At 38.9% G+C, this 12,195-nt stretch overlaps 2 protein-coding genes and 1 long non-coding RNA gene across 4 annotated transcripts in view; 1 reads left to right on the top strand and 2 right to left on the bottom strand.

The window, feature by feature from the left end:
* LOC138918371 (uncharacterized) overlaps window positions 1-12,195 on the top strand; it is a 73,445-nt gene that overhangs the window by 25,932 nt on the left and 35,318 nt on the right. The gene's annotated exons all lie outside the window — the stretch shown is intronic.
* OR11H7B (olfactory receptor family 11 subfamily H member 7B) lies at window positions 1,159-2,103 on the bottom strand. Its single transcript, NM_001391770.1, has one exon. It carries the CDS (start codon window positions 2,101-2,103, stop codon window positions 1,159-1,161), a length of 945 nt encoding a protein of 314 aa, NP_001378699.1.
* On the bottom strand, window positions 6,223-7,146 carry OR11H6 (olfactory receptor family 11 subfamily H member 6). The gene has a single exon (NM_001391633.1). The coding sequence runs from the start codon at window positions 7,144-7,146 to the stop codon at window positions 6,223-6,225; it is 924 nt and encodes a 307-aa protein (NP_001378562.1).

The following is a 12,195-nucleotide window of genomic DNA, read 5'->3' as shown; positions in this document are numbered from 1 at the left end:
CACACATCCCTACCCCTGAAGCAGACCCAGTTGCCCCACTGCAGAGGTTCCACATACTCCACCAACTCCCCATACACTTCACCTGCTCCTTGTGCATGCCCTGCCCTGCAGAGGCAGACTCCCTGGCCTGGCTGTAGAGGTTCTAGGCACCTTGCCTCTGCAGGCACAGAAGTTGCCAAGGGCTTGTTTTGGTGGGGCCAGTCCCTAGGGCAGAGTGCCTGGCCTGGCTGAGCTGGATTAAATTGGTGCTTTAGTTGAGTGGGGAAGACCCTGGGCTAACAGATCGAAGGAAGCATTCCAGTGGCTTCTGCCAGCCTCTGTGTCAGCACACCTGTACTAGGTCACAATAATTGCTGCTACCAATGTCTCAGTCCCTGGAGCAGTCTCACCACTCACTGATATGCACCCAGAGCCTATCAGGTGAGTCTCTTTTCACCAAAGGACTATGTACCTTTGTTTCTCGTGATTTTAGATTGCTTTCCAAAATGGGTACATTTATGTGTGGGCCCTTCAAGAGCCAGCTTTTTTCCCCTTATGTTGGATAGCTTTTCTGGTGGTATTCCCTGTTGTTATTAGTAGCCAGCAAAACCAGATATTGTGAGACTCATCTCAGTTGAGACAATGCTTATGCTTATAGTGGTGACACTCCCCTGCTCAGGTTCCTCACTCCTCCAGGGAAGGCTGCATATCTTAGTATTGCTCTCAGCCAGTCATGAAGTGCTGTGGCTTGTGAAGGTGGCTTTTTTCTCTACAGAAGGAATTTATGCCTCTTCCATCTCAGTCAGGACTGTTCCTTGTTGTGGGGGATTCTTTTTATCCAGTTTTCAGTCCTCTCTCAGGGGTAATTGTTCCCAGAGTAGTTGCAAATTGCTTGTGTCTGTGGGAGGATATGAGTTCAGAGTCTGCCTACACTGCCATCTTGACAACCCTCCAATATTAAGATTTTTATGAGTTATTTTTACCATGTGTTCAGTGGCAATCTCTTTCCACTGAAGCACATTTATGAAACTAAAACCACATTAAAATATGATCAAATACATGATGAATTTTGCTTTGCAGAAAAGGTCCATGAGATTCTGAATAAAACCAAGTCAGTTTGAGTTGGAAGATTATTCTTCCACTTGCATAAAGAGAGTCCTTGGGTTTTACAAAACCCATTCACAAGGTTTGGATCATTCTCATTCTACAAAAGAAATGACAGAGGGCAAATTTCATGTCCCTGTTGCGTAGGCTGTAGATGAGGGGGTTTAAAACTGGTGTCACTACAGAGTATATCAGTGTGATGATCTTATGCATAGCAACTGAGTTGCCAGAGGTGGGACTCACATACATCACCATTATGGTTCCATAGAATAGAGACACCACAACTAAGTGGGATCCACAGGTACAGAAGGCCTTTTGCCGCCCAGATGAAGAAGGAACCTGAAGCACAGCTCTGAGCACCAGCATATAGGACCCAAGGATGTACAAAATGGTGAGGATGATGATAAGAGAGCTCACAGAATGGAATACGTGCTCTATAATGGGTGTAGGTTCACAGGACAATGCCATGAGTGGGTCCACATCACACAGAAAGTGATCAATGATGTTGGGACCACAAAAGGGTAGTTGTGAAATGAATAAAATAGGAATTGAATGTCCAAGGAAACCAAGGAGCCAGCAAAGAGACACCAGAATGGCGCAGAGCTGCCCAGTCATGATGGAGGGATAGTGCAGTGGACGGCAGATGGCTAGGTACCGATCGTAAGCCATGACACAGAGGAAGAAGCATTCTGTTGTGCCCAGGGAAAAGAAGAAGTAGAATTGTGTGAAGCAACCAGAGAATGATATGGTCTTGGTTTTGGAAAGAAAATTGACCAGCATGTTGGGGACTGTACAGGTCACATACCAGATCTCCAGAAAGGAGAAGTTGGCCAGGAGCATGTACATAGGGGTATGGAGTCGGTGTTCCCACCTCACGGCACAAATGATGGCCATATTCCCAGTCAGAGTCAAGATGTAGACCAACAAAATCATTGAGAAAAGAATGATCTGCATTTTCCAAGGACCAGGAAAGCCCAACAAAACAAACTGTGTCACAGTAGATATCCTTGACTTATTCATGGTCTCCAGACTGTGGAGAGAAAACAGATATATAATGACAAGTCACTTTGCTTCCAAGGCATGTAGACATTTTTTTAAGACAAGGAGTTTGATTCATGTAGGCAAAAGTGTTGAATATACTAAAACAAGACTGAATATATCCTGCCCTATTCTGGATAACCCATTTGCCCCTGGTTCTTTGTAAATGTACAATTCCAGGCAGCTTGACTTTGTCAGTGGACAAAATCAGTTAAATTTTATCTTCATTTGATATAAAGAATTCTTGAAATAGAGGCACAAATACGTTGTCTTATATCTAATTTTTTTTCAGCGAAAGCTGTTCATATATAGCAGTTAGCGCTATTCACTTCAAAATGTGAGGATACCCATGCTATTATTTTAAAATAGATTTGAATCTGACACTTTTTACCAATTTGAATGTTTTGAGCTTTGACATTAAATCCGATTCTCTCCCTTTCTTTCTCTCTCTCTTGAGGTATTTCCATTAGGATGATTTATTTTCTATCATTTTTTTTCCCCAGGATACCAGAAGAAAGTCAACAAAGATGTTAAGATAATAACTCCTTTATATATTTTCCTATTTCCTATTTAAAGACATTCATATTGCACTACAACTGATTTACAATTTTTTTTAATCCTTTGTTTATAGTAATGAAACGTCACTATTATTCACTCCCTAATGATTAATTCACAATTATGATGCTGGCAATTTATAATGCTGCATATACATTTAAAATATATGTCATCAAGGATGAATATAATGTGAGATACCTATTGGAAAAGGAAATTAAAATCACCAAGCGATTCTCTTCTAAAGGTCTTCTTACTGCTGCCACAAGTTTCCCTTAAAATCCACTATTTGGAAGATTTTACTTTATCAATTTAAGAAATAGCCCAAGTTTTAAAAATAACAGAAAGCAAGGGAATCAAAGATGTTTCCAATATAATTATTTACCCATATTCCAAAATTTGCTCTTATTCTCCAAAGAAGATGTCTTTTTAAGAATCAAATACAACTCAGAGAAAAGAGCCCAATGATAGCTTTAACCTATTAGAATCTGCAGAAATTTTTTAACAAGATGCTTTTAAATTTTTTGACTAAGAGGAGAATTTTCCTTAAAAATATTTTAAATATAAATGGTATGTATAAAATATTTATAGTATTTACTGAACATAATCAAGTAGGAAAAAAGAAGCTAATATTCAGTGAGGTCATATTAAATAAGATAAATATATTTCTAATGATGCAGCTACTTTACAGACTCACTAAATTAGTAATGCATAAAGTGAATTATGAACCTACTCACCTGGAAGCAAATATAACCTTTCTATTGGGCTGGTTATGTTAAGGCAGGTTATAATCTTGTGAACAAAAAACCAAAAGACAAGGAAACTGAAAGATGAGGATAAATTCTTTTTAACTTTTAAAACTAGGATGATTATGAAGAGCTAATTAGCTTGCATTGATGATCATTTTGGTGAGACATTATGAAAAAATGGTTCCCCACTATGGGAACTCTGGCTTTCCAAGAAAAATGATGCAGAGATGCACTTACCCCTGGAATAGCAGCAATGACTTGAACTGAGATTCACAGACTTTGACTCAAAATCACAATGCACAAGATTTAGGTACATGTATTTGAGGTATAGACTACTCTCTTTTTTTGCTGAGGAAGATTTGCCCTGTGCTAACATCCATTGCCAATCTTCTTCTTTTTTTTGCTTGAGAAAGATTAGCCCTGAGCTGTCATCTGTGCCAGTACTCCTCTATTTTTATATAGGTCACCACCACAGCATGGCTGATGAGTTGTGTAGGTCTGCATCCAGGATTCAAACCCTTGAACCCAGCCCGCCAAAGCGGAGTGAGTGAAACTGAATCACTACGTCATGGGGTCAGCTTCTAGACTACTCTTTTTGATATTAAAATAAAAAAAAAAAACCGTCACAGGAAACCTCTTAGTCAGCTGTAGGGAAAGCATGGTAAATGAATTTCACAGATAATTTCCAAAATAATTGTAAGAAGCAGTTCCTAATGTATTCAATATTAAAACTCCATGTGAATCTTATTCCTTATACAGACCAATTTGATTTTACCCTTAAATTTTTTTTAATACCACCTCTTCTGAAGGTGCAGATGAGTAATGGAATGGAGAAAGAGAGGAGGGCTGAAAGAGGAGGGTAAAAAACCAAAAATCCCTATTTCCTTTCGGTTTCAGTCCTAGTGGATAGAGCTAGTTCCATACTGTTCTGTTCAAAATATCTATAAAAGTCATATAATTTCTGGTGCCCCAGCCACTTCCTGAGAAGGGAAAGACCTGTGGATGACTTTGGCACCATTTAGTGTACTTATTTTGGAGAGACATGAGTGATCTAAATACTCTGAAAGATTTTCTTTTTGGTTCTTGAACTGAAAGAGAAATGAATATTCTTTGATGATCTCTTAAATATATTGAATGAACAAATGTATAGTTGAATAGGCCCACCTGTAGTGTATAATAGCAGCAATGTCCATCAGAGAAGATGTCTCCTGTATATCATGAAGCTTTCCTAGGACATCCTGGCGAGACCTATGATGGTCACAAAGGGGAGCTGGCAAAAATTCTCTCCTCCACTTGCTTTAATGTAGAAGCCCTGAGTGAGAGCCTCCTGCATGGCTTGTTTCACTTCCCCTGCACCGTAAGATTCTAGTGGCCTATTTCCTACAGTGTGTGTTGAAATTATGTGCTGGTCTTAATTTATGTGTCATTTTAACCACTGCTGAGAATTCTTATGTATCTCTTCATATGATCCTATAAGTTTCCATGCTTTCTGTAGGGATCTTCTTACTTCTTGCCTGGGGATTTCATTAATATTTCTGATAAGTTGGCCCAAAGGGATTATTAGAAATAATGTGTGCCATCAACGGGACTCTATGGTCACTGTAAGCTTGTGTTTCTCAAACAGGGTATGTGATTTTGTGGCATGGGATACACAAATACCCTAATTAAATGTCTTCCTGAAGGGACAGTCGTACTCAGAGAAGATAATTTTTTATTACAGTGAGTATGTATGTACTATGGACCAGAAAGTATAATTTGTGATATTTTTAAAAATAATACTTTGAATTTCAAAGAGACACTGTCCCCAGATGCTTCAGATTTTCTGACCACTGTTGACAACATGTTTTGGTGGTAGAAACGTTTGAGAAACACTGTGCTAGATTACTTCATCACCTAGCACCAGCAGGCCTATCTTCCTGGTATACCTAATTTCATTCTCAGTATGGCTATAACTGAAAGATTGTACTCTCATTTTAAGTAGATTGGCCTCTCAGCTTATGGCTTTCCTGTTTCAGCATGGAGTTTGGGCACAAAAATGGGATTTGTTCTTAGTATAATTTTCTCTGAATATTTTTCTGACTAAGACTTTGCCTATAGCCTTCTGAGAGGCATAAAATATGTTTAGGGCATTGTTATTCTACATTACAAGTGGTACTGGGGATGTCACAATTGATTTGGGGAGGAAGCGCTATGAGTAAAGATGCTCACTTAGGAGAAGGTAAAAGAAGAAGCTTGGTCATTGTGAAGTGCAGGGCTTAGACAGTGGGTCAGTTGGAGAGAAGGCTGAATGGAGCAGTCCACTGAGTGGGGGCTTTGAATGGTAAGAAGTGTTTGTACTTTATCTCTAAGTGCTAGAAGTCTGAATCATACTCTGTTTTTGATGTGAAAGCCTCAAACAATGGAAGATGTCCACTTCTAGGTGCTTTTTTTGGTGGCCTCTTGATTCATTGCCTTTCAGAATATTTATTTTCTGAATTTAGAAGATTGCACCCTCCCTTGAAAGGCTTCAGGTACATATGTACTGGATTCCTTCCACCAGCTAAGATTAAGCCAGCAAAGATAAATCACAGAAACAGAACATATATATAATAACACCATATAATTATTCAGTGAGATCACACATGTTTAAAATATTTTATTGAGGATTTATCATCAATGAGCTGAACTTGAACTGCTAAGGAACTGTGAGAAATAAGTCTGTCTTTACCTAAGTATGAGGCAGAACATGACTAATTCTCTATTGTTGTTATAAATAACTAAAGTCAGAAGTGACAAATTCTGCTTCTATTTCAAAGATGTCTCAATTTTGGTTAATTTTTAATCCCAGGACTTTCTTTAGGGCATCTTTCATATCTTTGTTTCGCAGACTATAGATTAGGGGATTTAAGAGCGGAGTCACTGCTGAGTATACCAAAGTGATTATCTTTTGCATTCCTGCTGGGTTCCCTGATGTTGGGCTCACGTACATCACCATAAGGGTTCCATAGAATAGAGACACCACCATGAGGTGGGACCCGCATGTGGAGAAAGCTTTAGTTCGACCAGCACCAGAGGGAACACGAAGCACAGCTCTCAGTACTAGAGTGTAAGATCCCAAAATGGAAAGGAAGGGTCCAAAGATAATGATTGAGTTGAAAGTGTAACACATAAGCTCAGTGAAAGGAGCATGAATGCAGGCTAGTGCAAACAATGGGCCTGGGTCACACACGAAATGGTCAATGATGTTGGGTCCACAGAAGGGAAGTTGGGAGATAAGAACAATGGGGACTGGATAGCAGAGAAATCCACTCACCCAGCAAACACAGACCAGCATCACACAGAACTTCCCAGTCATGATGGAGGGGTAATTTAATGGGCGACAGATGGCCAGGTACCGATCATAAGCCATAACTGACAAGAAGAAACACTCTGTTGTACCCAGTGAAAAAAAGAAATAGAATTGGATGAAGCAACCAGTGAAGGAGATGGTCTTGGTCTCAGAGAGGATGTTGACCAGCATATTTGGGACAGTGGAGGAAATATACCAGATCTCTAGGAAGGCAAAATTTCCCAAGAAGATGTACATGGGCGTGTGAAGCCGCCTGTCCCATTTCACTGCACAGACAATAGCTCCATTCCCCAGCAGCGTCAGGAGATAGACCACCAGGATTAATGAGAAGAAGAAGTTCTGCATCTTCCTTTGACCAGGGAAACCCAGGAGGACAAACTCAGACACAAAATGCATTGTTGTGTTCTGGGATCCCAAAGCTGTTAGAGAAACAGAAGGAACCAAGGAGTGAATAATAACATTTGTAGGTTTAGTAATAAATTGCTTAAAAACGTACAAAGTATTTTTACGTACATTATCGCATTTAGTATTCCTAATAACCCTTTGATCTGTAGGGCGGTGTGCTTTATCCTTCTCCTTTACAGATAAGGAAATTGAAGTTAAGAGAGATTTAAGGGTTTACTTAAATGTGCAGTGCCATTAACTCCTAGATACCCTGGCCCATTTGGAGATCAGTTTGAACTAACTCCACTTCTTTTCAAATATTCTAAATTTGAATATGTTTTCTTTTGGAGACTGCTATTTTCTCTGGCTTGTTTCCCCCTAAGCTGCACTTGGGGGGGCTTTACATCATGACCGGGCTCTTGAGGTACTTTCCAGCTAGGTATTTCAATTTCTCTAGTATGTAAAACCATGTGCTATCGTTTTTGCTAGGAATTAAGCCCTGAACACCATAACTTCGCCATTCATCATCTTGCTGTTACCTAAATTAAATAATGAGTAGAAGGGTCACCTTAGGATAGCCTGAGACCAGAAAGATCTTTCTCATAGTGGCTGAATTAGGAGTTGAGAGTTGAGATGGGACTATAAACTTGGACATTTTGCCAACAACTTTCCTAAGGCTATTGGCCCATGCTTATTTCTATGTCCTAAAGTTTCCTGGGTAAATTTCAAGATACTTGGTTTGGTAAGCCACCATCAATATTTTAAATTTAGTAATATATTGACTACAAATGAAGGATAATTGACCATATTATTTATTGATGTCACTGTTAAGATACTCACAAAATTGCATCCTTATGCCATTTATACAGTCTTCAGAATGACAGAGGCCTGCTTCTCAGTATTTGATCAGACCTGGAGCAAACTCAGGATAAATCTTTTATTGTCAAGGTAACTTTGGGTATTTGTATTAACTAACAGTATTTTTAGAATGATGAAAAAGTTCTGTCTAATAAACACGATTTTTATGAAAATCTAAATTTTGTCCGTTATTTAGTTCAAAGAACTGTAATTATGATGACCATATGTATAAAAATTTCTCTGACAGTTGTAATTTCAAATACAATTCCCATAACTATACTTGTATTTGCCAGACCATGTGCTGTAATTCTTGGTTGGAAAATGTAGTTACTGGGCTTGCATTAAAAAAAAATTCAATTCTGAATTTAAATTGCAGCACATTATCCATTTACTTATTCATTTAGACATTTAGCAAATGTTTATTCACTGTTTGTTAAATTCCTTGTAGAGTACAAAGTTCTGGAGTACAATGGTAAACATGAAAAATAAAATTTCTTCCCTTTGGAACTTCTTGTTTATAAAAGCAACCAGGACTGCTACCTACATCTGTACAGTCATGTTTCTATGTGATGGGGGCTTCCGTGAGCTATATGCTGTGGGCCTGAAAAAAGATATTTATTCCAGTTAGGAATAACTTAGATAAATCTATGTAGTGAGATTAGTAGCATGTAGCAAACTTTATTTGACATAAATGAGATATTTGGGCTTTTCAAAACAGTAGACAGAGACATGAGACATGACTTATTCTACCCCCAGGTCAGGAAGTTCTTGGCACCAAGAAGAGAAATACAATTCCAATTCTTCGTTTTTGACCTGGACCCAGACCTCATAAGTCTTAACTCCCGCTTGGTCACTTGACTTCATAATGTCCATGACCTTTTTACATTTATGTTTCAGTGAAATTTTAGTTAGCCTTATAATACATAATCAGAAAAAAATGGATAAATGAACTTCACAGGTAATTTGAAATCTCACTGCATACCTTTCTATTGCTTCTCCCTCCAAAGTACATCTATTAGTAGCTCAAATGGTGAATTTAAATCCACCCTTTTCATCTTTCTCTTCACTTTAAGTGTTATAATAAATTAGTTGGAGAGAAGAAGAGGAACGAGGAGCCTGGATAATCCATTCTGTAGGAACTGAAAAGGAAGCCAGATCTTCCTCCATAACCACAACCACTTGCTTGGGATTTAAAGCCACTTTCCCAGGAAAGAGCACTTTTAAAATTATAAGTGCAGAGATTCTTCTTCTTATAAATGCTTATATTTTTAAGGTTAACCTGCAGATGAATCCAAGGGACAACAGAATCTGCTGGCCTACTTCTTTCTTAGTTTCCACTTGCCACTTGTCACTTTCCAACAACTGTGAAAAAATAAGAACAGCCTGCTTTAATTGCTCTTGCTGAAGGATATTTGCCAATCAAAACTTAGATATCAGAAGCAAAGTGGCACAAGACTCAGGTTGCATTCTAACTGAAGGAAATTTAATGCTCCCCCTTCCCCCAATATCCAAGACATTTGAGCACTATTTTCCCTAAGTGAGTTGTATACTGAGAGCTCTGTGATACCAAAGTGAGTCCTTATTGGGACTATATTACCCCTAGCACTCTTCTGAGTGTGTTGAGAGAAAAGAACTGCAGGGCTAACATATTGTTCGTACAAAGAACAAAGGAACATAGAATTAATGAATTTACAGAAGAACCAGCATGCTCTTAGTAGCTGACAGCAGTGGATGTACAGAGGCAGTGATGCACTGATGCAGGCAGAGTTTCTGTACATACCTGATGGTGTTTCTGGCTCCAGAAGGAAGATGTGAGTGAAACTCCAGTTACAAGACTGTTCTCATAATACAATCTAAAAGATCATTTGTGGATGGAGAGCAGTATTTGTGGCTCCAGAGTCTTGCTTCCTTTAGTATTCTGAACAAAATGAAATGTATCTTTCATGTCAGTGATTATTAAGAGTTTACAAGTCTCTCCTGACTAGGATCCACAGCTCCCCAGTGTGTTCACTGGGAGGCACCAATTCCTTGTGCACGTGTTTGTGTGTGTGCATCTAATCCTACTTATATTTGTTTATATTTCCTCCATCGGTTTGACTGTTGAGACACAGTGGTCAGGATAAATATCCAAGAGGGGCTAGGAAATGTTTCCTCTTTGTGGAGGGATCCTTCCTTTAAGGAAGTGATCTGCCTGGGGAGCAGGGTAGTTTAGAAGAGTGAGAGGGACATGTTAATGGGAGAGAAGAGAAGGAGAAAGAACGTGTGTGTTTGATCTTCTCTCCAAAATAGACCTGGTTTATTCTTGGTCCCATATATGTAAGCACTTAAATTAAACAAAATTGTCGTCTATACATATTTTACTTAATTTTATTATATTCAGCATAAGGCAAAGAATCTACTTTTTCAATTTTAAGTATAGCTTGAACACATTTAGTTGAAAAAATTTAGTCTTCTATAAAAGTAGATTTGTAATGTTGTTGACTTACATGATGCAATATTAGTGAAAGTGAAAGTTTTGCACTGAAGTCGCTCAGAGGTGGGAAGTATGAAGTTTTTTCATTGATTTCAGGGGCAGGAGAACAAAGAAGATGAGGAAGAGAATTTGAGGGGGAGATGAATTCAATCATGGCAAGAGTTAAAGTAGAGAATATTACTGAGTTTAGGAGTGAGACTGTATAAGGACAGAGCAGGTTCTCAAAAATGTAGTCCCTGTCCTAGCAGTATTAACATCACTTAAGCACTTGTTAAATTGCAAGTTCCCAGGCTCCACCCTGACCTAGTGAGTCAGAAACTCTGAGTGTGGGGCCCAGCGATCTGCTTTAACAAACTTTCTGTGTGTTTCTGATGCGTGCAGAAATCCGAGAACCACTATGTAGATGATAGAGCATTAGAGTCTGGGTTAAGGATGGGTATGTTTGAAACAGCTTCTAAGTTTGAGGGGATTTCATTAAGGTCAGAAACTAATTGAGGATGGTTGGAGACAGGGTTAAAAATGGTATTTGTATGGAAAATTGGAACTTGAGGCTGAGTTATAGGTGATGTTGTATCTGTAAAAGCAGGATTGGATTCAAGAATCTGGGAGGCTTTGGGGGGCCGGCTCCGTGGCCGAGTGGTTAAGTTCGTGCGCTGCGCTGCGGCCGCTCAGGGTTCGGATCCTGGGCGTGGACATGGCACCGCTTGTCAGGCCACGTTGAGGTGGCGTCCTACATCCCACAACTAGAAGGACGTACAACTAAGATATACAGCTGTGTACGGGGGGGGTTTGGGGAGATAAAGCAGAAAAAAAAATAGATTGGCAACAGTTGTTAGCCCAGGTGCCAATCTTTGGAAAAAAAAAGGAAGATTGGCAACAGTTGTTAGCCCAGGTGCCAATCTTTAAAAAAAAAAAAGAATCTGGAAGGCTTTGGAAAGAGGCCTGGAATAGGTAGGGAAATGGTTGAGGAGATTATTCAGACATATATGAAAGTGAGTGACCTGCTATAAAAAGAGAGCACTGGGTGTTGGCAGAGTTGAACCTAAAGAGGAAGAGTTGGGATAATAGATAGACAAGTAGGACACAGAAAATCTAGGTCCTAGCTTGAGTGTTTTCACTTATTAGCCATAAGAGATTGGTGGAGCTAATTTCTTTAAATATTAGCTACATACTCACCTTGCTTGTGTACTCCATAGGGCTGATAGAATGAGATGAGATAATAGTTATGAACATATTTTGTACATGTCTATATAGTCATAATATGATTAAATGTGGTTTAAGAGCCCCAGAAGTGGATCCTGACTTTCCTTTATCTCTTAAGTTTGTCATTGAAAACATCATTCTAGAATTAGAGTTTCTTTTATTAGGGTCTAAGAGGACTTTCCATTTGTTTTGGACGAGTGAGCTCCCTGGTTTGTCCCCTCCCCAAACATATATCCTCAAGGACAGATTACAAAGATACAAATTCCTTTAAAAAGAAACTTTTTTTTTTGGTACGCTAACATTGGTTTATAACATTATATAAATTTCAGGTGTACATGATTATATATTTCGACTTCTGGGTAGATTACATCATGTTCACCACCCAAAGACTAATTATAATCAATCACCACACACCTGTGCCTAACCACATGCAACCACCAATCTAGTCTCTGTTGCTATGTGTTTGTTTGTCGTTGTTTTTAGCTTCTACTTATGAGTGAGATCATATTGTATTTGACTTTCTCCCT

Source organism: Equus caballus, chromosome 1 (genome assembly GCF_041296265.1).
Source record: "Equus caballus isolate H_3958 breed thoroughbred chromosome 1, TB-T2T, whole genome shotgun sequence".
Lineage (NCBI taxonomy): Eukaryota > Metazoa > Chordata > Mammalia > Perissodactyla > Equidae > Equus > Equus caballus.
Note: the sequence above shows the minus strand (reverse complement) of the source record. Positions and strands in the feature narration are given on the sequence as shown.